General features: G+C 38.0%; 10 protein-coding genes across 10 annotated transcripts; 5 read left to right on the plus strand and 5 right to left on the minus strand.

Moving 5' to 3' along the window:
- Window positions 1-18: 18 nt before the first annotated feature.
- On the minus strand, window positions 19-1191 carry C9374_010744 (uncharacterized protein; the record flags this gene model as incomplete). The annotated part of the gene is made up of 1 exon (XM_044686322.1): window positions 19-1191. The coding sequence occupies one exon, from the start codon at window positions 1189-1191 to the stop codon at window positions 19-21; it is 1173 nt and encodes a 390-aa protein (XP_044543634.1).
- A 518-nt stretch (window positions 1192-1709) lies between these two features.
- Window positions 1710-2867, minus strand: C9374_010745 (uncharacterized protein; the record flags this gene model as incomplete). Its single annotated transcript, XM_044686323.1, has 3 exons — window positions 1710-2399; window positions 2494-2613; window positions 2733-2867. The coding sequence occupies 3 exons, from the start codon at window positions 2865-2867 to the stop codon at window positions 1710-1712; spliced, it is 945 nt and encodes a 314-aa protein (XP_044543635.1).
- Window positions 2868-3317: 450 nt separating this feature from the next.
- On the plus strand, window positions 3318-4519 carry C9374_010746 (uncharacterized protein; the record flags this gene model as incomplete). The annotated part of the gene is made up of 2 exons (XM_044686324.1): window positions 3318-3671; window positions 3779-4519. The coding sequence occupies 2 exons, from the start codon at window positions 3318-3320 to the stop codon at window positions 4517-4519; spliced, it is 1095 nt and encodes a 364-aa protein (XP_044543636.1).
- Window positions 4520-5700: 1181 nt separating this feature from the next.
- On the plus strand, window positions 5701-9004 carry C9374_010747 (uncharacterized protein; the record flags this gene model as incomplete). The annotated part of the gene is made up of 2 exons (XM_044686325.1): window positions 5701-6159; window positions 6416-9004. 2 exons carry the CDS (start codon window positions 5701-5703, stop codon window positions 9002-9004), a joined length of 3048 nt encoding a protein of 1015 aa, XP_044543637.1.
- A 241-nt stretch (window positions 9005-9245) lies between these two features.
- Window positions 9246-10463, plus strand: C9374_010748 (uncharacterized protein; the record flags this gene model as incomplete). Its single annotated transcript, XM_044686326.1, has 1 exon — window positions 9246-10463. The coding sequence occupies one exon, from the start codon at window positions 9246-9248 to the stop codon at window positions 10461-10463; it is 1218 nt and encodes a 405-aa protein (XP_044543638.1).
- Window positions 10464-10912: 449 nt separating this feature from the next.
- C9374_010749 (uncharacterized protein) lies at window positions 10913-16734 on the plus strand (the record flags this gene model as incomplete). Its single annotated transcript, XM_044686327.1, has 8 exons — window positions 10913-12479; window positions 12552-15762; window positions 15833-15906; window positions 15960-16018; window positions 16074-16123; window positions 16176-16371; window positions 16428-16457; window positions 16522-16734. The coding sequence occupies 8 exons, from the start codon at window positions 10913-10915 to the stop codon at window positions 16732-16734; spliced, it is 5400 nt and encodes a 1799-aa protein (XP_044543639.1).
- Window positions 16735-16770: 36 nt separating this feature from the next.
- Window positions 16771-17524, minus strand: C9374_010750 (uncharacterized protein; the record flags this gene model as incomplete). The annotated part of the gene is made up of 3 exons (XM_044686329.1): window positions 16771-17126; window positions 17265-17287; window positions 17376-17524. 3 exons carry the CDS (start codon window positions 17522-17524, stop codon window positions 16771-16773), a joined length of 528 nt encoding a protein of 175 aa, XP_044543640.1.
- A 169-nt stretch (window positions 17525-17693) lies between these two features.
- C9374_010751 (uncharacterized protein) lies at window positions 17694-19447 on the plus strand (the record flags this gene model as incomplete). The annotated part of the gene is made up of 2 exons (XM_044686330.1): window positions 17694-18112; window positions 18250-19447. 2 exons carry the CDS (start codon window positions 17694-17696, stop codon window positions 19445-19447), a joined length of 1617 nt encoding a protein of 538 aa, XP_044543641.1.
- A 123-nt stretch (window positions 19448-19570) lies between these two features.
- C9374_010752 (uncharacterized protein) lies at window positions 19571-22923 on the minus strand (the record flags this gene model as incomplete). Its single annotated transcript, XM_044686331.1, has 3 exons — window positions 19571-20065; window positions 20129-20460; window positions 20565-22923. 3 exons carry the CDS (start codon window positions 22921-22923, stop codon window positions 19571-19573), a joined length of 3186 nt encoding a protein of 1061 aa, XP_044543642.1.
- Window positions 22924-23197: 274 nt separating this feature from the next.
- C9374_010753 (uncharacterized protein) lies at window positions 23198-24993 on the minus strand (the record flags this gene model as incomplete). The annotated part of the gene is made up of 3 exons (XM_044686332.1): window positions 23198-23689; window positions 23832-24604; window positions 24840-24993. 3 exons carry the CDS (start codon window positions 24991-24993, stop codon window positions 23198-23200), a joined length of 1419 nt encoding a protein of 472 aa, XP_044543643.1.
- Between the last annotated feature and the right edge of the window lie 103 nt (window positions 24994-25096).

Genomic DNA, 25096 nt, shown 5'->3' on the forward strand with positions numbered 1-25096 from the left:
TTTCTGTTGGAAGAATGACTATTTTTCGTTTGGAAATTGCCTTTGTACATGAATAAATACTTTTTTCACTTTTTGAAAACATTGCACAACCAAAGTCCATGGTTTCAAATCAAATTCATTGGCACAATGTTTCATATCCGATTCATAAATCTTAAAGAAGAGTAAGGACTTGGAATTTGGAAATTCGCCTCTCCTGTCTTCCGGTTTCTTATTACTCCAAAAACACCACCAATTCAAATGAGAATGATATACCTGACACAACAAGACAGTCACCAAACCTGCAACCACCACGTCACATGTGTAATGCTCTTTTGACCACAACACACAAAACATGGCCATGAAGCAACACGTCCATAGAAATACAACCATGGCAATATTCATTCCTTTCCAAATTCTTAGAGAAGACGCCGATGACAGTGTTGCTTGAGCTGTCTTGGCACTGAGTGAAGAATATTGTAAAACCATCCATGTCATTAACACCACGGCACAAGTATGACCCGAAAACATGTAATCCCCACAAGTGTAGGAAAGTGCACCTTCCTCGACGTTGGAATGATCCTGAGAACCGAAAAGTCGTTCTTTCAATGTCATGTGTTGTAATTGTGCACATTTAGGAATATCCATTTCATTGGGTATACTTAATATTGTAAATGACATGGTGAACATTCGTAACAGTAAGAGTATACTATTGAGAAGAAACGTTCGAGAAAGAATGGATAATCGATGAGTCTTGTTGAACAGTGACAGCAACACGAGAAGAATGAACATGAACACTGTGATACTTTCCGTAATTTTGAAAGCAAATGGAAAAGGCTTCAATCTTTCGAGAATTAAATCTCTGAGAGGCGTTTGAGAGAGATCCACTGAAGGTACAACCACATGCATGGTCACGAGTCGAGTCAGAGCTGAGCATGTCATGAACAATACAAAAGAAAAGATGAGTCTTAAACAAGGATAAATGTATTTGTGAAACCGTGTACCATGTGGTTGTTGTTGATGTTCTTGTTGAGAGTATACACACTCTTGTTTCTCCTCAAGGTCAACCACTTGTTGAGCCTCAAGATTCTCATGAGGACGAAATAGATAAGTAGACTCGCTCGTATCACTTCCAGATGACATGTAGTATTCACAAGGGACTGCGAGAGAAGAAGAATGAGTAGAAGAGTGATCTTGTGGCATTTGACGATTCATATTTTTGCAGCGAGAATAATTGTTTGTTTTGTTTTAGAAATGCATCAGAAACCAAGCGTTCGAAATGAGTACACCAATGTTCCCAATAATGCATGGAGCGAATGTTTCACAGTGGAATGTTGCATTTCCTCAAATGCTATCCTCTGAAGGAGGCAAAATGTTCATCTCGCTTTGAATCTCATGAACCATAAACCGAGATTTCCGAGATTTCGAACGTGGCAAGAAATCCCAATTAGAAATGGTTTTGACCTTGGGTACCAAAAACTAGTTGTTGTTTCGTTGTAAAGTCCAAGATGGAGTTAGAAGCAGAATCGAAGATGAACATACATTGTAATGGTAGTTAGATTTTTCTTGAATGACTCCGGCATGGTTGACGACATGTCCCCCATGATGAAACTATTCAATACCCTAATCGAACCGAAAAGGTTTAACCACATGATCGTTCGCACTTATTTGGCTTTTAATAATCCAATCTTTTTTCGATTAGCCTCATGGCTTTGCTTTTTGGCCGTACTACATTATTTGGCAACATGTGTTCTCTTAGCAACCTCAACGAGTAAATGATACTTTTCAGAAGAAAATACACTGTCGTAAGTCATCCACACATAATTGGCCATAAGTCCACTAGGATAGCCACACGTTAAACATACGCAATTCAATAACCTGCCAGTAGTGGAGCTAGCAGTCAAGCAACGACTTTCCAAGACTGTTGAGAAATTTCCATTAATCTTGTGAGTGACATTTAGGTCTCTCGAGATTAATTCATACTTGCCGCTCTTCTTGTCAGCTCCATCTTTCAGCCCTTTCAAATACACGTCCAAAAACACTTGAGCTGCTGTATCAAAGGGTGTTGACAATAAATCATTGTAAGTGATGGTCAATACTTCGCCTGTCGACAAATTAACAAGAACTGCGACATAAACCTTGTTGGCTGAATTGGAGTCTGACGAAACCAAAATGAAATCTTTTGGAACACATGGTTGGAAACTGCTTGGAAATTCTGTAGTAATGATTTTAAAACTGTTAGTTTCACCAACAGTTGTGGAGGTTGAGGCGTTGTTGGTGTTTGATGTGGAGCTTGATTTGATCTTGTAGCTCACTTTGAGCGTTCCAGATTTTATATCTTTCAAAGTAAGGGTCACTGGATACGATTTGTTATATTCTGTACAATTGGAGTCAATGGAAAGTGAGGCACGTCCAATAAAGTCCTGTTGTGATTTATCAGTAACAAATAAGGAAAAGTTAAAGAATTAAAATCAAGCATGATCGTTCAATAAAATCAAGTACAAGCATGATACTCACGTTTGGAGTAAATCTATCCCAATCATAGAGTTCAAAATCTACTTTCAATGCTCCAGACGTAGGAATACAATAGAATACAAAGGTTTCGTTCCAAACAGGGTTGAGAGTTTTTTTCATGATCTACTCATCATGTTGGAACAAGAGTTATTTTCCATCGGAATTTATAGCAATCATCATCATAAGAATTAGTATGAGAGATGGTAAAACAAAGAGGTTCATCAATCATCAACAACACCTACCTGTGTTCTTCTTTCCAAGCAATTATCCACCCTAATATCAACAAATGGATCGGAATAACCATTGAGATCTGCTGCGACCAAATCCGAGGCACGCTCTATCACTAACTCGAGACGATCCGTAACCGTAAAGCCCATTCTTTATCCTTTTATTTCAACGTTCGTAAAATGAAATAATACGATTGAACGTTTGGAAGAATTTTTTTGGTTTGATGATTGTGATCTTTTGGAGTGGATGGAAAAAGGCGAATTTCAATTCGAGTTCATGAGGTTGCTCCCAAGAGTGTTAAGGTTTTCAATTAGAAGGGGTGGAACGGTTGATTTCTGTTCAGGTGTTGATGGCAACAGCAGTAACATTGCATGATTTGAACCTCCCCATGAAAGACAACCAATTTCAATATCAAATATTAGGTGTAAGGTTCAGCAATGAAAATCCTTTTAGCCCAAAGGATCATGCTCATTCACCCTCAACAAAATGAAAAAAGGTATTATCCGTTCTCTCCAGTGGAGGACATAAATGAACAAGAAATGGAAATTCATGATTTGAAATCAGCGAGATCTTAATTTTCATAATTTTAAAAAAAATTCATGAAACAACCGTTCCTGCTGCGCAACTGTGAACATTCATTATTTTCTTCTTTGACCATTTCGTCCATCTGTATTGCTGTAACTGATCGTGAGACGGAATTAGTCATTGCCTTTCGAGAGGGTTCTTTGGTGGTCTTTGACGTGGTTGTTGACAATGACAACAATCATTTCACATGTGTTCCTAAACGGAGTGTGAAAAATTCTTCTTCTTCTAAAACGATCGAAGTCACACAAATGTTTGCGATACACGACTTGGATTTATTAATTTGCCTCTTTGATCACTCACACGATGGTTTTATTAAAATATTATCTTTGAGCGAATTGAAAGAATTAAATATTTTGAAAAATCAAAAAGTAAGAATTATGAACTTTTGAGAATTGATGATAAAATTGGATGAAAATATTCATATATGCAAATTCATAATTTTCATCGATATTGTTAATTCGTGAACATTTTACAGAATCAACCATTGAAGAAATGCAAATGCATGACGTTGAAAAAAGATCATGGAGAGTTTGTACTCGCTGTGGCAGCCAGTAACCACAGTCGTGTGACCATATTTCGAGCCAATTCTGCATCTTGCATGTTTACTTATTCAACAGAGATACAAATGGAGAGAGTTGTGAAATGTGTAAGTTGGATGAGAGAGGGTATTTTGTGTATTGGATCCGACACTGAATATTCTCTCGTAAAAGATTTTGACCTTGTCCAGAAAAGGAACGAATTCAACAATCCAACTCTCCAAAAATTATCATTGACAAGACCGCCTCAAGAAACAGCTTGTTGTGTTCCATTGAATGGAAATAACGTCTACTTGTTGTGGAATGAGACATTTGGAATTATTGTAAATTCAAAGGGAAAACCAACCTGCTCGAAAGGCGTTTCTTGGAATTCAACTCCAAAGAGTATTTCATTTTGGAAAACTAATTATCTAGTTGCATCTTTAGGGGATGTTGTGGAAATACGAAAGTTGCCATGTTATGATGAAGACATGGAGAGAGGTGCTGACTCTTTGATTCAACACTTGTCGATCAAGGATGATATTATTTCAACGAGTTCACAACATTTTCTCGATTTGGAAAAATATGTTATGGATGAAAGTCAAGGATATGAGAGCTATTCTTTTCGTGGAAAAGATCGACTTTTGTTTTTAGCTTCAACACACAGAGTTTATGTGTTGGTCACGAACAATGATGTTTAATTTTTGATCCAAATTCAAAATTCTTGATATTCATTCAGCAAAACACCTTGTTTCTCTCAACCTCTTCCTCATTCTAGTTAATCATGTTCATCATCCCATTCTCCATTCCTTAACAAGATCATATCCACTCATAATACGCCAGTGCAAGAAAAAATTTCACACTCCAAAAAATGAAACAACTCACATGCACCAGGGATTGAACCTGGGACCCTCGGTTATCGGTCCAAATAGGAGACCGAAGCTCTTCCTCTGAGCTATGCATGTAGACAATTATTATATTCAATTCATTTTCCAGCAAAGATAGGTGCGGTACCACTACTACCAAATTTCCTGCACAGTCACTTTCAACGTTCATAATTGTTATGGCAGTACCTTTGCAAGGGCGTTCTTCCAAAGATCCAAAGTATTTGTTGGTGTTTAAAAACTTTTAGGGATTATTTGAATACTGACGACCTTATTCGCTCACAACAACTTCTCTCGTTTCAAACAAGGTTTCGTTGTGAAGAAAGGATCGTTAAACGTAAGAAATAACATGATTTACCTAAATTTCACCTGTATTTGTTGGGATTCTCTGAGGATATCCAACGTTTTTTCTTGGTCTTTTACTTCCTTGGGGACACAACAGTAAAAAGTAATATTTTATGTAATAAATCATTAATGTAGAGCTTTCCTAGCTCAGTCGGTAGAGCGTTGGACTTTTAATCCAACGGTCGTGGGTTCGAGCCCCACGGAGAGCGAAAGAAATTTTTTTGTTCCTAAACTTGTCCGTTATTGAATTTGGAGACACCATTAACACAGGCTGTAATTTACTACATGGTTTCATAGTATACTCAGCGTGTGCACATAATCTCCAACAAAAGAAGGTTTTATAAAATTTCACCGAAAGAAACGCCACAACAAGATCGTTACTTGTGCCTCAATGAACCCTCCTTCAATGACTTTTTCATCATTTGTTGGGACTGCCAGTTTTAGTTGTTCTCTTATTGCTTGAGAATGAATTCTTGCCATTTGGAATCATCATCTCTGTAAGTTGCTCCAAGTTTATAGGTTAATCTGGATACCAGCCAGTGCTGAATCAAATCTTCCCTGAGATAGGACGCTTCACCTGCACATTCCAATTTGAACCTCTTCAAATCCCAACATGAACCTCATGTTCAAATTCACCCCAGATTACAAAAAAAATGCATTCATCATCAACAATCCTTTCCTCCACCAATTGGCAGGATCAACTCGAAGAATTACAAGTCTTACAATCCATCTATTCCGAAGATGTACAACAGGTTTGCGAATTTTCCGAAAACGTGTCTGACTCTTCGAACAGTGGTACCCAAACATCACCCGAGATCACTCTCCAATATCAATTGAAAATTAAATCTCTTGTGGAGCGAGGAATGATCGAACATGGAGAGCAAGATCATGTGTATCACTTGTTTCAAACAGAAGTGCTCTTAAACGTGTCATGCTCGAACATGTATCCATCGCATGAATCGCCACAGCTGGTCCTTGAGCCCTTGCAAAAGGAAATTATCATTTATTGTCCTCCTGAGATGGAACCCGAACATGAAGAGTTTAAAGAGAAGAGAAGAATTGCTCATGAAATTCAATCCTTTGAAATTCAAGAATTGTCTGATTTGCTCAAGGTAGGTCAATATGGGTCGCTGCTCTGCCACAATTATTGTGATATCACATTGGACAATGTTAACAATATTTTGAATTTTTTATTATTTTAACTACACATGTTCACATGATCAACACCTTTGCAATGAATGCGTGTGTGACTGTGTTTAAATCTGGCATGAACTTACAAAACCTTGGTCATGGTCATGGAAATATTGGCTTATATTCAATTGTTTTTTTAAAAAATTAATTAATTCCAAAACTGGTTTCACACACCAGAACAAAGCCTCCCAAGCATTAGGACAAGTGGCTCTCTTTTCCCTCATTCAAGACATTGAAGATTACTTGACCAAGTCGTCGAGTGAAATTACCAATTTCGATGCCGAATTGGAAGCAATCATTGAGAATCGAAAGAAATCATTGAAAACTGCTCTTCCACCTTCACCTCCCAAATTTTTACACATTACAGCCACTGGTGAATCCATGTCCATGATCAATGATTCATTAATCGCAACAAGTTCAACATCAGCCTCAGGATCACCAAAACTTTCTCAACATCCAACATCATCCAATACTGCTAGTGGTAATGGTAGTAACAGTGGTGGTACACTTGAAGACAAGTCACCGATCAATTTTGCCTACCACGCACGAAAATTTACCCACCACCACCATGACCCCCTATTATGGTTGGATCAACTCATGATTCCATCCAATTTTGTGAAAGAAATTGGTGAAAATAAGCAATTATTCAATCGAATTTTACACAAGACGGCGAACCATGGTCACAATAAGTTATACGTTTGGGGAGGATTCTATAAGGGAGCCATCAGTAACGATTTAACTCTTGTGGAAATGGACACGAGTAAAAAGCTCATGTTCACCAAACAAAAACAATCCAAACCAGCCACTCCAAGACTATTTGCTAGCTTCAATTGTCTCCCTCAAAAATCATTGATTCTCATCGGAGGATTGGATGCCAATAACCACTTACAAAGCGACATTCAAATTGCGAACATTTCTGATTTACATTGGAGAGAGGTCATTCCTGAGAATGACAAACTACCTCCAATGGCTGATCACTCCTCTGCATGCAACCAAAACCTGCTTTATTTATTTGGTGGCATTGGAAAGCAAGGTTTCTCGAACACCTTTTATGTCTATGACGTTCCTGTGAATACTCTCACAGTATTGTCTCGCGGATCTGACATATCACCAAGAGCAGGCTCTGCTATGGCCCTTTTAGACGATCATTTGTATGTCTATGGTGGCTATGATCACTCGACCATTTATAATGACCTGTATCAATTCAATGTGAAAACAACAGCCTTAAAGAAGATCAACACAAGCTCATGCTCTCTGTCAGTGCCACCGCTCACAATGGCTTCCCTTCTAACAGTACCATTGAAGAAAGATTCGTTGTGTTTGCAAGGAGGTTGGGATGGTCACAAGTGGAATTCTGCAATCTTTGAATTTAACGAGAGCAACCTGTCATGGTCGGTATGGAATGAAGAAAATTTCGATGGAATTGCCTATGGCTCAGTGTCAACCCATCTCGATTCCTATGTCATGCTTGGAGGTGTAAAATCCTCGTCGTTCCACTCGGCTCAAGACATCATGAAACATCTCAACAAGTCATCCAAAATCATGGCCAATAATGATCAGCAACATCCTGTCAAAATACTTCGATTTAATAAGGGCCTCAAATTAGACGAACATCCAATGGATCATTTAGGAAGAAGTTATTTGAAATGGTTCAATGAACAAGATGCTCTCGATGCAGATGTGATTTTCACTCTACCACTTGAGGAAGAGCAAGGTTCTGCTATGGACAACTCGAACCTTATCTATGCACACAAGACCATGCTTGAGAGGTCTCCAGTTTTGAAACGAATGATCGTTGTGGCAGAAATGAAAAAGTATCAAATCGTGGAAGACAATGTCGATGATCAATATGTTCAAAATTACAAGCTCCATCATGGCGATCCAGTCACCGTTCGAATTACCTACTTCCCCAAAGTCACACAAGCACATGCAGCCCTCAGGAGCGTACTGCAATATCTGTACTCGGGATTTATTGAGGTGCGCCATCTTTCCGGGGATGCTTTTAGTGACATTTATCGACTTGCCATTCACTTGAAAATTCCATTATTGGCCTCTGCTTTTAGCGAATCCAACAATATTCCATTTGATGTATTTTTCAGTCACAATTCAAAGGGATATTGGGATCAGATATCCAATGAATTTTTGAAAATTCAAGAAGAGCCCACCATTGATGATATTGAGGTTTATCGAGAAACGTTGTCAAGTGACATGTCCGATTCAGAGAGTCCTCCATCGTGCTTGGCTAAATTTATTGCACCTGATTTGTCTCATCATCCACCCATATTTAAGAGCATTCTCGCTCATAAGGGTCTCCTCAAAACGAGATCATCCTATCTTCAGGCGCTATTCAATTCGAATTTTTTAGAAGCACAACATGGTATTGTGGTTTTCGATCATGTCAGCATTCAGAGTATTTTCATCATCCTCAAGTACATTTATTCATTGACACTGAGTTCACTGGATGCAAGCAATTGTGTAGAGGTCTATCTTGCTTCCCATCAATTTGATATTTTGGACCTACAGGACAAGGCGCGTGCCATCATTAAGGAACAAGAATTGGACGAACACACCGCCCTTCAAAATCTCCACATTAGCGAATCTCTAAATGACAAATTCTTAAAGGACTATTGCATTTTCATGTTTGCCAAGAATTATGATGAAATACTCAAGAGAGAACCAACCTTTTTCCACGACATGACCTCTGAAATTAGATCTCAAATTTACCGAATACATTTGGCAAACAAGAGCAAGAGTAGTGGAAAGTAGAATGGTTGGTGACCAATGGATGGTTGGAAGTCAATAAGAACTGCATAGAGTGACCCTACCCAAACTTTGAAATTTATATCCAAGCGTACTAGTTTGTTGGGGTGTGTTCGGCTAAAACAACAATGCGGAGCTCGCTCTTGTTGTCTTTTTCGGATAACACATAAAGGGCGTTAGAAACCTTGAAAATTAAAATCATTCAAAAAAAAAGCGTTACACAAATTCAAGGTTCAACACCATCATCATGAACTATCCACCACCATCATCAGATAACAATAATTTTGAAACGAACAACGTGAGTGGTACAACTGCTACTACCACTGGGAATCCGTATGATTCTGCTGGAATGAGCTACCTTCCATACTATGGGCAAGGGATGAATACCACAGACATGTCGAGCTATTATAATAACAATGGCATGCCATATCCTCCTCAACAGCCTTATCCGCCTGTAGGAGCAACCATATATCCTCCTCCATCCGATGCCACGATTTATAATAGCGGCATGATGACCTATCCACCCACCAACACAAATCCGACCTCTACGAATAGTTATGAACTAGTTCAACAGCAGCCATCCACAACGAACACCCATACAGCCAGTAGCAATAACACCAACACAACACAAACACATGGAGTGCAGCCCACAACAATGGTCGACCGCAAGCGGGATGAACCAAAAAGTGAACCATCCTCATCTGTGGCTCGCGAAGAACAAGTTCATGTCAATGTAGATGCTCCTCCTCGCACCACCACCACTGCTTCTGAACATCATGCAAAACATGAATCTCCTCGTAGTCATAGACCATTGACAAGACAAAACTCGATTCACTTGACTTGTCCAAGAATTCATTGTGATTGCTTCTCATCATGCCCCAGTTTCTCGGACATGAATCGTATGGAAAAGTATCAACTCTTCACTGTGGTTGGTGGTGTTTTCTTCTTCATTTTAGGTCTCGCGTTGTTTGCTGTAACTGGAGCTCTTTATGGAGTTGTGAATTCGGATCCTCTCATGGTGAAGGACCCTAATGCCCTCATTTATGTCCATAGAAATTGTTGCACGGTTGATTTTGTTGACGAATGTTATACCTCCAAATCTAAATACTCGTACAATACTTACTGCAAATATCAAGTGACTTTTCCTCGATTGGGCACTGCTGCTCTGTTGAATGATACTTTGAGAGGAGGAGGGATTACATGCTCTTCTTCCAGCACAGATACCATCACCCGTGTCACACAAAACTCGTATGCCACTTCCTACTACTCGGTAATGACTGGACGTCGTAATGTCGATTGTTACACGGATAAGGAAGAAAAGAACGTTGCCCTTAGAGAACCGTATAGTGAACTCTATTCAGGAATGGTTACTGGAGCAATTGTTTGTGTTTGCTTTGCCAGTGTCATTATAGCAACCATTGCCATTAAGGTTGGAGTTTATTTGTATGTGAAATGGAGAGATTAAACAAACGCGGGATAAAGGGTAAAAAAGACTGCCAAAAAAATGTCACAACGACGATTTTTCGCAATTAATTTGTGATTAAAATTCTATGTACGAACCTCCAAAAGTAATATTTCTTGAAATCATTGGGATGGAAAGGAGGTACAAAACTGCTGTTGGGCCACACAAAATTATTGCCTTGGATTTGTAACACCAATATTGGTGATTAAAATCGCCAGAGGTCATTTGGTTCCGTACCATCATATTTCTAAACAGTGTAGACGCCCTCCAGAACTGAGCTTCTCTCTCGCTTTAAAAGTATTGGTACTAGTTACTGTAACATCTCGACTACTAGTTTAAGAGTGTTGTGGGAAAGCGCTGTTCAAGCGCTCGGATCTTTGAAACCACACATAACGAACGAACGAACAAACAACCCGAACATCATGTTTTCCCACCAACAACTCAAAAACAAAATGAGCGAACGAAGCCTCCTTAATGGAGCACGGCTGAATCACAGACTTTCCGATGTGTCTATCGCCCCAATTACGGAAACTCAGCAAGGTAGTACAAGCTCAAATAATCAAGGAGAACACCAAATTCAACAGCAACCACAGCAAGCCTTGCCTTCTGCCAGTAATTATCATCATGGAGGAGGAGGAGGCAATGGGCCCTATTCAGTTACAGGCTCGGATAGCGCATTAAGCGCAACAAATAGCACATCAAGCTCTAATAATTCGTTTACCTCTCAAACGTTGGATTTATTCACGACCATGATTGTTTCATTAATAGATTGTTCTCCAAAGAGATCATGGAGAGCCTTCATTATTCCAATCATTTTCAACATCTACCTAATATGGACACAATTGTTTGTAGACACGTTAGCTGATTTTGGTTGGGGAGAGTACGGAAGCTACATATTTTCAGTGATATTGAATTTTCCTACTACGCTCTTATTTCAAATGGTACCATATTGGGGAGTGGTCACCCTGAGTGGTTTCTTTCTTTTACTTATATGGATTTATATCGGATTGTTGGTTTTAGCATTCAGGAATACAGTTAAACCAAGCAAACATTTTAAAAAGTTGAAAGTGTTCATACGGAGATCAAGTTACATTTTGAGAACATTCTCATTGCTCATGCTGCATGTATTTGTTGGGTTTTTTAATTGTGATCTTTCAAAAACCGTCAATATTGCAACCGTAGGAGGAGGTAGTATTCTAATGAATGCATTGCAACGTTATAGTAGTGTGGCATGTTTAGAAACTCAAAATATTGTCATGATGGTTGTGGCAATCATTGCAATATTGTCTCTACTTGTGGTCTATCCCGTTGCTGAGTTTGCTATTTCCCATTCGTCTCCGTTTAGCAAAATGCCATTGATGGCTGAAAGCTCACTAGTGACAACCTTAATGGGAATGTGTTGTATGGTTCAAATGATCCTTTCACACGTCATTCCCCAGCAATATTTATATGTTTCTGCAGGCGTACAAGTGATACTCAATATTGCCATGTGTTTTGTTGTTTTTTACTATGTTCCTTTCCTGAAACGCTTAGATAATACTCTCTATTTTGGCTTTGCACTCGCAAAGTTAGGAGCTAGTGTTGGTGCCTTGGTGAGCTCATGTGTGAATTTAACATCTTCGACCAGTTCTCCTGTCGATGGTGGTTATGGGTTTTCTATATTGACGCTAGGACTGATTGTGCTTGGCTTTGCTTTTGGATGTGTAGTAATGGAATTCTTTATCAGATTTCAAACATCACGAATTCGTGATAAGATATTGACTTTTGAGATGTGTTTGTATGAAAAAAGTATGATCATTGGAATTGAAAAATCAGCCACCTCCATTTATGCTGAAATTGAAGAATCTAAAATGATTTCAGCCTTAAGATTGTTTCTCAAGCTTTGCCTGAAGCAAGGTGCCAGCAGTAGCCTGCATAAAGACCTTTTTGATTCTGAAATCTCGATAGCATTCATCAAAGGAATTGCAAACCAAAAATCATTTAGCGATATTTACATGTTAATTTATGGCTCAAGCATTGGTACGTATGGACTGATAACAATTTATGTATGACAATATTTACATCCACTTGATTGAACTGCTAAAATAATAGTGCTTGTGAAATGGCAAGGGGATCCAAACTGTGGTATTTTTTCCCAAAATTTATTGAAAAGAGCAACCAGACAACATCCCAATATTCTTCAACGCATTATCATTCAAGAACGGCTTAAACAAATTGAAGCTGTATCCCAGTCTACCAATGGCTTATTTGAAATAACTTCTCAAATTGATGCTCTCAACAAAAACCAGGCTAGTTTATTGTCGCTTCATAGAGATTTCTGGAAAGAATTAGCCTCAGAGCATGTGAATTATGAAAATATTGAAAAGCTCAATAGAAGCATTTATTCTCTTACCACTGATTGTAAAAACTCGTTAACCAATCTCTACTTCAACTATTCACATAACAAGACAATTCTAAGATTGTACGCCAGTTTTATTGAAAGTTTTGAGTTTAATAAGGAAATGAGTCAAGCTCTTTTTGCGGAGGCCAATAACATTGAAGAAGAAGAAATGAAGAAGAAAAGGAAATTTTCCAGCACTGCCAATATCTTCAATGTTAAAAGAGGAAATAAGGTGGCTCCATCAGTCACCACAGATGCATTATCTAAATATAATGTGCTTGAAGCAACCAGTGCTTACGGAGATGATATGCACGATTATTCGGCATTGGATAATAAGGACGAAACAATGTTCATGGATTTAGCGGGAGATGCTTTCGAAGATGCTCAGTCTAAAAAAGAAAGTATGATGCGAATGGCAGTAGCATCCCCAAAGTCTCACAAATGGGCCACATTTCTTTTAACTGTATACTTCAGTATTGCATTTTGCATTATCGCAGCGTCAATAGGGTTAAGTGTATATTATTCTCGCAGCGTGAAAGTCAACGTGCCTTACTTGCAGCAAGTTTGCTTTCCAAGTACTATTCCGCTATCAATTATTAGAAATGTCCGAGCAGCACAAAATTGGATCAACGCGTTTTATTTGTTCGAATTCTCTTGGCCTCCAACCATTGACGGATTTCCTAGCGTTACGAAAAAATTTTACATTAACGATCATAAGAACCGACTTGTGAATGACTTGAATTTGCTGAAAACGCTATTGCAGGTTGGACAACAAAACGTATTTGATCCTGCTATCTATTCTGACTATTCTTCTAACAATTATCCGTTATTAATTCCAAATGAAGACTCCAATGATACAAGCTTATTTTATAATGGGGCGAACTCTCAAAGACTGTCTTCAATTGTTGAGATTACAAACATGATCATCAAATATACTGACAAGTTGATAGCTCAGTATCCCTTTGATTTATTAATGGATATTGAGTCTGGAAATCACACTTTTCAACAAAAACAAACACTGTTGAACCGCTTGGCCAACAACGTGTATATGAATCCATTACAAAATTATAATTACATGTTTCTATGGCAAAATATTTATGGGTTCACGTTTGCATATGAATCATTTTGCCAGAAATATTTAGATAGATCTGTAGCAATCATTTCACGGTCATTCACACAATTCTTAATATTTATATCTGTTTCCTTGGGCATCTACTTTTTCTTAAGCGTATTATTGTTACTATTTGTGAGGTCTGAAATCTTCTTCCTTAAAAAGCTGATCAAACTTTTCGAAAGATTTTTGCAAAAGGATACTATTGGCAAGATTTATCATTCTTTAAGTAGAAGAACAGATTATGAAATTGCTCGCCAAGTGAAATCTTTTTCGTTGAGTAGATTGAAACCTAACATTGCTCTTCCCTCTATCATTTTATTACTGGTATTAATTGTATTTGCTTGTGTGGCTCTTATGTTTGTAGAGAGCTATTTGAATGCTCAAATGTCTTCTATGGTGTTGACGAATGTAAGACAGACCATTCTTACAGCAACAGGCGTCCAAAGCGTGGAATTTGATGTTGGTGAAATTGTTACTTATTATGCAGCTTCGGAAATTACAAGACCAAATTCTATTTTGGCACCATCATTTAAAAGAAGAGTATCCTTTGGTGATCTAAGACTGTACAAAGGCAAGGATAACTTGGATTTTCTTTTCGACAATGTGGTAAACAAGAGTCTGATGGTAAGCGAGTCGTTTTCCAAGCTTATCTATGGAGATTTAGCTCAAAATGCAGCTCCCTTAATTGGAATGTATCCCTCTGTTGACAAGCTAATCACAGTTGGATTTGATGGAAATTGCACGGAGTATCTTCAACGAAATAATATTGCTTTTACCTATGCTAGTAACCTTCTGTACTGCCAAGGTTTAGAGAAAGTTTTAACTGATTTTTTGTCAGCGGCTCCTCAAGTTAGTACTGATGCTCGAAAACAATATATTTTACAAGCTGAAGCTGCTAAAAATGGTACTTTACTAGACATTGTACCAACTCAAATGCAATTGAACAATATTTTTAGAATGTCTTTGCCTTTGACAACAAAATTTGTGACATTTATCAGCGAATTTGTTAAGAGCTCTAGCCAACCCTCGAACACGCTGGTCACGATTTTTTCCATACTGGGAATATGTGGCACTTGTGTTTGTGCTTTCGGTGCCCACTTCATTTCGTTCAATGTTTGGAATCAAATTCATTCATTGAGAATGATGCTTAATTATGTACCCGTCGAAATACTTGACAGAAATGACAATTTAAAGAATTATATTCTAAATCATTCCATATCGTTCTCAAAGCATGACAGCGTCACGACAAAGTCCAAAGATGGTGATTCCATGTCTGATCTAAAACTAATTTTCAACTCTAGCGTTGAAGGAACCATTTTGTCCAAAGAAAGTGGAGAAATAGAGTTATTCAACAATGCTGGTTTATCAATGTTCGGTATCAAAATTATAGAAATTCTCGGTACATCCATGTATGACATTTTTGACTCAACTGTTCGTGAGGATGTCAGAAAAGCAATTGAAAAATTGTTGACCAAGTTTAAACAAGAAAGTTCTTCAGAGGCTAATATTAACCAATTTGTTGAAACTATGGAAATCAGCTGCATTAGAAGAAATCACACGCAATTTCCTGCAAAAATCAATTTTTACATTGTCAAATTGAGTGGAAGACATTCGTGTTCTATTGTGGCAACTCTAAGGGATATCACACTTGAAAAAAAACAAACCATGCTATTGAACGAAGAAAAACAAAAATCCGATAACTTGCTCAAAAATATATTGCCCACCAAAGTTGCAAATCGATTGAAGAACGGGGGAGATTCATTTATTGCAGAAAAGCTGGATGATGTAACATGCTTCTTTAGTGACATGTAAGTTTGTTTCGTGTTTTACGAATTTTTGTAAATTTACCTTACTCGTTCATCCATGTCATGTAAACAGGGTTGGTTTTACGGCAATCAGTAGTAACCTTCAAGCCTCGGATCTGGTTCTAATGTTGAATACTATTGTCAATGGTAAGTTGTTTAAACCAATGCAATATGGAATAACAATTCTGCGAACTTTAAAGGATTTGATGCTCTTACCGAGAAGTATAATCTGGAAAAAATTAAAACAATTGGAGATGCCGTAAGTACAATTAGAAATCAGGGAATCATATTGTGTCACAAAATAAATTGTTCAGTATTTTTGTGTGGGTGGACTTCACGATTCCCAATCCGACCATCCAGAAAGGTATGTGTCACAACAACAGTTATGAAATTTATAGCACAAAACGTGCAATTAGAGTCTTGAAATTCGCAATTGACACATTTAATGTTATTTATCAATACAACACCAACAAGCAAAACGTAGGAACGATTACAAACGACCTCAATATTAGAGTTGGTATTAACACAGGTGCTGTGGTTGCAGGAGTGATTGGAACCAAAAAGTTTGCCTATGATTTATGGGGTGACACCATCAATGTGGCTAGTAGAATGGTAAGTAGTTGTTTTCAACATTTACAAAACATTTATTACAACATTATCATGTCCAGGAATCGACGTCCCTTGTAGGACGGATACAAGTAAGTTGGAATTTATAATGTTCAATAATTTATTGTCATTTTCTCAATTTTCAATTTCCACAAGGTTTCAAGATCGACTTACGCTCGAGTGTATGATCTTGGTTATGAATTTGAAGAAAGAGAGGTTGAATTGAAAGGAAAGGGTATCGTGAAGAGCTATTTACTGAACGAGAAGCATCATAGACAATCTAAGGAAAGCCAACCACATCAAACAATTCCCATTGTCGTTGTTGAAGATTTGGGACATCCCATCCAACCTCAATCATCACATCAATAATCACATTCGCGTAAAAGAAAAACTTTCCATTTCTACTTAAAGTTTACTTGTTGTATCAACTACACTTTCCTTCTTTTGAAATGGATCAATAAAGTTGTTTGCATTTTCGGTAAATCCTTTTTTCAAGAGCCAATCACGCAATGCATAGCCTGTGCCAGCTTTCCATGGTCGTACCTTATCAATTCTCACCAATTGGAAATCACTCAATTCGTTCGTGTCAATACGAATTTCTTCATTGGAATCTTCACACACTTGAACATGATACACAATAATAATTTCATTCTTAACTGCAAAATTATAAACTCCAATTAAATCTTGTGAAGTGACCACGACTTTGGACAAGCCTAACTCCTCTTGCACTTCTCTTTTCACTGCATCGAGTGGATCCATACCTATTTGAAACATCATTTGTCAATATTTGATATCAAAAATTGTTTGAAAATATTCATGAAATATTTCAAGCCCAATTAAGAAAGAATCCAATGGCACACATTCCAAAACTCCATCATTCAAAATCGCACAACACTTACCAATGACTGGGCCAAGTCTTATTCTGAATCAACACGACATGTTCAAGATCTTTCCATTCCACGATCGCTGCCACGACAGGCACTGGATTTTGATACAAAATGAAACCACACGACATGCATTTCATTCGTGAAAAAGTGGATCCTTCCTCTTGAATACGTTGCATGGCGTTCGCACATTTTTGGCAGTACATGTTTTTTTCCGAATGGTTGGAAGAAGATGGTTTTGTGGCAATAGATGAAGGAGATACTTGTTTGGACATTTTTTTTGGAGATTTAAAGTTAATACTTTCCTTTGAATTTACAAGTTTTGAAACGTGTTGTTTGTTTGAATCGGGATTGAATCAGTTCCTTCTTTGAAGAAATAGAGTTCAGCAATTGCAATGTGAATTGGGTTTGAAGCTTTTGAAAAAAATCTAAGTTCAAAAAAAAATGTTCAGTTTGGGGCAACCTCATTCTTCATCACACGGCAAGAACAACAACACGTCGGGAAGAAGGATGAACCGTTCATCAAGCTTGATGACCTTATGTTTGATTTTTTCTTTTATTATTCTGTTCTTGATGAATCGTTTTGAGGCAGTAGTAGAGGCCTCAAGAATGGTATCTCCGAGAAGTGAATTATTATCATCATCGGGATCGTCATCATTGATATCATTAAATAGGGAGAAAGCCTTTTCATTATTGGATGGAGTGAACGCTTTGAAGGCTGATACAAATAATGCATCAAATTATAACAATACATACTTGACGTTACAATGCGCCACAAATCCTTTATTGGGACCCGATAATCAGTATCCAAAAGATGGTGATCCAAAGAATGGATTTTTGTGGTTTATGAATGGCTGTCATTTGTAGGTTATGTGAATTTCAAATTCTAATGCGAGTCCAATAATTTCGAATTTCTTTTCTTTCTACCGAAATTAACAATTATTAATTATGAAATTTATTTGAATCATTTGTGTGAAAATGCTTTGATATTCTACAACAGTGATCCAACAAGTACTTACATTCCATCAAACACCAAGCAAGCACTTTATAGACTCTCTCAATATGTATTGCAGTGGTTCGACATGTTCCGTTTTGTGAACCCATTTTTATTTGCATTGTGCTTTTTACTTCCTTTCCTTCTGAGCGTGTATGATGAAGATCATTACACTGAAGAATTGGGCAGCAATTTTGCATACTATGTGTTGCAAACACTGGCTCTATTCTTCAGACTTGCAATTGTGCAATCATTTAATATGGTACTATTGTTAGCAATTCGTCAGCCATGTCCTTGTTCATGCCGATTCGTGGGCTCTGGAAATTTGCACCAAGGTGGTGACATTGACTCACAAAGCATGAACGGATTTTTCTCAGTAATGCAGGAACCATTTAGCCCTTCAAATGTGACAGCAGGAACAACTTTCATTCTTGGAAATAGTCTCGGTTGGTGCATGCCAAATGAAGAAGTTCTAATGGGTATTGTCTTGATTATGCATGTTTTGGAGAGATATTCTGTGTTTGTTGGTCTTCCAGCTCTGATTATTTTGCCATGTACTGCAATTTTAGCTGGTGAAAGTAGTGTAGGCCAAATGTTGACTTCTCTTGCTATTGGTATTATTTATCATTTTTATTCAACAAGGACACCATTAGTGTTGCGAAGCATTGATTTTGTGATTACATTCGTTGGTGGAATCATTGCATTGTTTGTGGCCAAACATTTCTATCCAGAAGTTGATTTTGCATACACGACACTCTTTTGGGAAGGGCTTATTTATCAAATATTCTCTATTTTGATGCTCTTCTTATGTTTTTCGATGGCATTCCTGAAAAGAATGTTGTTGAAATGGTCTCTGTATCGATTATCTCCAAAAGACATTCAATACATGAACATGAAATTATTACCAGATAATCAGAGCTTTTCAACATTCGATAAGCAATTAGAAGAGATGCAACAAGGTGATGGAATTCGGTCCTCTGTCAATGATAGAATTAAGAGAAGAAGATCAAGAAGAGTTGGTGTTTCTGAAGAAGAAAACTTGTCACTCATCCAAGATTACAATGGAAATGTGTTTTCAAGACTATACCACAAAAAGTACTTGATGATTCTTGTCCTTTTCATAACATTTATCAGTTTGTGTGCCCTTCATGTTTTGAGTGAATGGATGAACGAAGCTCTGTCATTTGGACGTGACAAGTTTTAAACTTCACTGAAATACATTCAAAGTTTTTATTGTCTCCAATTTTCAAATTCGGCTCACATCATTGTTGCAACTCTACATACAATTAGTCGATGGTTAAGTTTTGTTTATTAGATTGATCCATGTTTATTTCTCATCAACCATGTCAGCCCCGTGCAAAAGTTCAATATCATGCTCTCTTGAAAGAATTTCTTCTTGCTTTTTCATGAGGAACGAGAAAATATCACTAATGGAAACAATACCAACGACTCGTGAATACTCGTCAACACACACCAATCTGTGAATACGTGTTGTGGACAAGTGCCTTAATACCTTCTCGAAGGATTCTGATTTTGTACAAGTAAATACAGGAATTCTTGGTCTCGTTTTAAGAGCCTCTCCCAGAGTCATTTCCAGTCTATAGTCTCCATCTCTAACGAAATAAACAATGTCATATCTTGAAAAGACATCCACCACACATCCTTCATCATTTACAACAGGAATGGCAGAGACTTTATACTTGGCAAAAAGACAAACAGCTGCAAAAAGTTGCATTTCCATCTTGGCTGTCACAACATTCACGTAGGTACCAATTCCTAAATCTTCTAGACTGTATTGGAAAATAGGTGATTCAAATTTCAACTAATAATGCATAAAGGAAACAGGTTTGGTGAGAGAAAATTGAAAAATGGTGGCAACACTTACATTTTGAACTAGATATGCTAGCAAATGGGAGTGAGTAATGATATGTAGTAAGGCTCCCTTTGGCGACAAAACTGGAAGACGGTGAATGGAATACTTGCTGAGAGTGTGAATTGAAGTAAGGAGAGTATCCTCAGGTGTTACATAAATAAGTTTGTCTGGTCTTGTACGTTTTTGCATGGCTCTCCATTCTCTAATTGTTTTGTGAGTGACCAGGTCTTGAATGACGTCCATTTGATTGTGGAACAGGAGTAAAATATCAATCAAATCGGTCACAGTTAACATTCCGACAAGGCAACTCTTTTCACTGTCCCACAGTGATGCAAAAGAAATATCTGTTCATTCCGATAAACAATCATCAAATACAGTAGCGAATTTTGTTGCATAAGTTGTTAAAGCTTGTGTTTCTAGCGACTCTCACAATGCTGATGAAACATACCGTTATTAGCAGCTACTTGGAATGCCTCTCTAACAGGTAGATCAATGTCGAATACAATAACTTTTCCGGAATAGGGCATTAAATCATAATTTGTGTTTGTTTTGAAAAAGTCGAAAATAGGGTCCAAAATTTCCTCTTGAATTTGTCCAGTGGTCACTCGGGGTTTACTTGTTGGAGATGAACTAATAATGACCCCATCCTCATCACTCATGATATGAGTGGTACGCGAAGGTTTTTGTGTGATGGCGTGGACATTCGATTCTGGAAGACTTGAATCCTCCATATAGAAATCATCTTGACTGGTTGTCTTCTTTGGTATATTCATGGTGTCGTTTGTATTATTACTATTATTTTTGTTCAATGGTTGTTGTATATTCCAACTCACAGAAACCGGAGTGAGGTTGTCGGATGACGTTCTCCTAAAAAATGTTTGTGTAAATTGCTGCTGTGCACTTTTCTGCGCAGAACTTGTGTTCTCTTCTTGTGTTGGCAACGATGATGATTGTGTACACACAACAATGTCCGTTGTAGGAATAGGAATCTTCTGATGATTGCTTTTTGGCTCCGCTCGATGGAAACGATGATGCCGTTGCGGAGGCTGGTTCGAATATTTTTTTGGGTGCTCGAGAGCTTTGGCGCTTTCTTCTACGAGAGGCTGTTTTTTGCTTTTTTCTTTCTCAATAATAGAACCAGTATGATTAGGGTGATGATGATGTTGATGATGAGGAGATTGAGGAGAAACGTGTATAGGATGACCATGATGATGAGTATGCCGAGGATGTAAGGCATGCAGTGGATGATGAAGTTGTGCTGCCGTTGGTCGTGGATAAGGCTCCGAATCGAAATAGTCCATCCTATGATGATGATGAGGAGGTTGATGAATCTGAGGACTCACTGGGGACAAGACTGAGAGTAAATTATGATGATGATGCACAGAAGTGGGTTCCGAGAGAGAAACATTGTCATGATGAGGAGTATTTGTATTTACAAGTTGCGAAGTATCCAACGAGGCTAATACTGCTTGTTTTTGAGCTTCATGGCGTTTCTGATGTTGTAAATGTAATGTTTGTTGTTGTTGTTGTTGTTCCACCAATGATGATCGTTCTCGTGATGGATGATCCTCTTGAGGATGTTGATGCTTTGGCTTCGCTTGAACTTTTGATAAGGGTGAAAGGTGAGGATGTAGTAATGAAGGTACCAACGATGTTGGTGTTTGAGGTGAAATGATCTTCTTATTGAACTCTGTCTGATGGTTGTTTGAGGTTATTTCATGAGCATGAGCCTCTGCTTCTGTGGGCGATTTAGGATGATCTTTTTCAGAATGAGAAAAATTAACCTCAAGTTTGGGTAGAATTTTCATATGGGGATGATGTTGCTGATGTTGGAAACCACCATTTCCTCCTTCATGAGCTTTTGGATGCGTATTAGACTTGAATAAGTGTTGAAAACGAGTGATGATTCGTCTAAGGGTTTGATTGGGCGAATCGGGATTCGTATTGAATAATGGTGAGCTTGTTGGCGAGATTGGTGAGTTCAAATCATCTTCTTCATGATGATGATGTTGTTCCGTTGGAGAATGTTGATGTAAAGAAGATGAGAGCTTCTGATGATGTAATTGAAGCGTTTCAAATGGTGGATTCCTAATATTCGTAGGTGTGAGAGGATATGGATGTAAATCTTCCTCATGATACATCTCAATAGAGGCTGGATGATGAGAGAGTTGATTCGCCCGAACCAAGAACAAGTTGTTATTCATGTTCTTACCTTTCTGATGATGAGGGCTTGTCGAATGGGGAGTCAACAATTCAGGAGTTGGAGAGGTGATTGTTGGAGAGAATGGATGGCTCATCTCCATGCGATGAGGTGTGGGCGGGTAGGAATACGAGGACATGTCGTGAGGATGACCATGATGATGATGAGGCTCAAATTCATTCGGTGAGGAAGTGTTGCGATGGTGGTGATGATGATGATTGGTGAATTTCTTGAACCATTGAGGAAAGAAATGGTGAGGTGAGGTCGAAGTGTGAAAATGGTGAGTTGGTGATTCTCTGTGGTTGTGTTGATGATTCCATTGTGGTGGAGTTTCGTAGATTCGAAATCGAGGCTCGTGTTGAACGCTAGCTCTTTGTTTTCGCTGAGGGGAGTGGTTGGGTGGAGGAGGATGGAAAGAAGGTGGTACAGAGTCTGAATTGTTCTTCTGAGTTGATGATGACGATGAAGAAGAAGGTTCTGGCTGTTTTTGTGATTCATGTCTTTGCGACGGTTTGAAAAGCGTGTGAATATCAAGGGAACGAGAACCCTTCGATGAGTTCTTGTTGTGTTGATAATGATTTGAGTTTTGGTGTTTATTTGAAGACATGACGATGGTGTGGTTGTGGCAACGTTCGTGTGTGACGGTTTTATATAATCTTGGATTCTCAAAAAAGGGTTCGAAACAGGATTTATTTGATGATGAGATTGGATAGAATGTTTCACCTTGTTGATTACTTACTGCGAGCAAGAAATGGTGTTTCCAATGATGGATTTTTTCCTTAATGAATTTTTCATGGTTATTTTCCAAGACGCAGCACCCACACCCAATCTGACGACAAGATCAGTGCTGAATACAACGAAAGGTTAAACTTTGCAATCATTTATTTCTTGGTCTTCTTAGAACTACCACTCTCATCAGTGTTTCTCTTTCTCTTTGGAGTGGTGGTAATGTCAATTCCTCCTTCAGCGTCCTCTTCGTCACCTTCTTCGTCCTCGTCATCTTCAACACCAAACATCTCTTCCATTGCCAAAAGATCATCGACTGGCCATTCAGGCAAGGAATCTTCACACATGGTACCATAATATTCAACACCTTTAGCAAGTTCTTCTGGAGTAATGAGACAACTGTCCAACTTTTCCTCAATTTCCTTCTGATTCATGGATTTACCAATAAATAAAATTTCAGTTCGACGATCTCCGTGTTCGCCCTCAACTTTAGATTTTAACTTTTCGATAGCCTCAGGAGGGTAAGCAGCAAGTTCTTCTTCTGAGAGACTAGAAACGAATGGACCACCTGAAGTAAATTCAATAATGTTTTTCACATGGTTCCAGTCACCAGTTTCATTGTTTCTAGTGCAGAGCCAGAAAATTCCCTGTCATGTCAGAATAATTCAGAATTCATTAGCGTGTGATCACATGATCATGTCCACCATATCATGATATTCACATGTTCATTCAATAATAGGTCCCAATAGTACAGCATGAATCAAAGTTTTTTCTGTCTCCGCTACTTACCTTAGATCGAATAATACCAGTTTCCTTATTCAAATAATCAGAACCATAGACAAGATTGTTCAACTTTTCAGTATTGAATGGACGTCTTCTCTTATAGGCAAAGCTTGAAATTCCGTCAATGGTATCAGATTTCACAGTACCATCCAATTGCTTCATCCATACTGGAGTATCATTTTCAGAATTCTCCAATGAGTACAATCCAGTGTTGAAAAGTTCCTTTGGATTTACATCTCCAATCATAATCTTGGCCACAGGATTCAACTTTCTAATCAAAGCTTCAACTGTCTTTTTATCCTCAGCCTTATCAAGATTATGAATAATCACAATATTGGCATCCTCAATTTGTTCCACCAATTGGAAACAAATTTGTTCATTACTTGCGTCTTGTGGAATGGAATCTTCTCCATATCGATCCGCAAAGGTTTCCTCAGATTCGAGATCTTTCATAAAAGTCTCACCATCCACGACTGCAACAATGGTATCCAATGGAGCCATGTCATTCATTCGAATACCATCCTCTTCCTCTTCATGATCACAATTTTCATCATGTTCATGTTCTTCCTCTTCCGAAATGATGGCAGCAAATGCTTGAATGGTTGCCACGAGAGGTTCCAATTTATCGACTTCAAAGAGACAATTGTCGAATTTCTTATCGACCACAAACGAACTCAATTGTTCTAAATAGAGCTCTGAAGCTTGAACGAGTAAGCTACCGTTCTTGAGAGCAATACGATCTTCTTCTTGTTTTTCAATTTGAGAGGCATCGAATTTGACTGTATGTGTGCGTGTGAAACAAATATTGGAAATGAATTCCCAATCGTTGTGGTGTTAGAATGATGATGATGATGATGGGGAGAATGTGATCACAGAAAAATACATATTATTCAATTCATCAAGATTGAATTTCAAAATATTTTCATGTCATCACGCGAGAAGAATTGTTGTTACATACATCAAGCAATATGATTCTCGAGGATTACAATTGTTGTTGTTTTGGACAATACATACACTTTTGTAAATCATTCACAAAGAGAACAATCTTCATTCCATCCTTATTCTCTGCAACTTTCTTACAAATCAAGGACTTGCTTTCATCCGAAACACCAGTGAGCAAGGTGACTGGTAACTTTTGGAGAGTGGTAGTAGCTTCGGTTGTTGTCATTTTCTTTCGACAGGAACGTTCAAATAAATTGTTTAACATCGCAGAATTTGGCGCAAAACATGTTGGAAACGCTTTTCATGACCGTTCTACGTGCTAGATGTGT

This window comes from Naegleria lovaniensis (assembly GCF_003324165.1).
Source record: "Naegleria lovaniensis strain ATCC 30569 chromosome Unknown tig045, whole genome shotgun sequence".
Taxonomy (NCBI): domain Eukaryota; phylum Heterolobosea; class Eutetramitea; order Acrasida; family Naegleriidae; genus Naegleria; species Naegleria lovaniensis.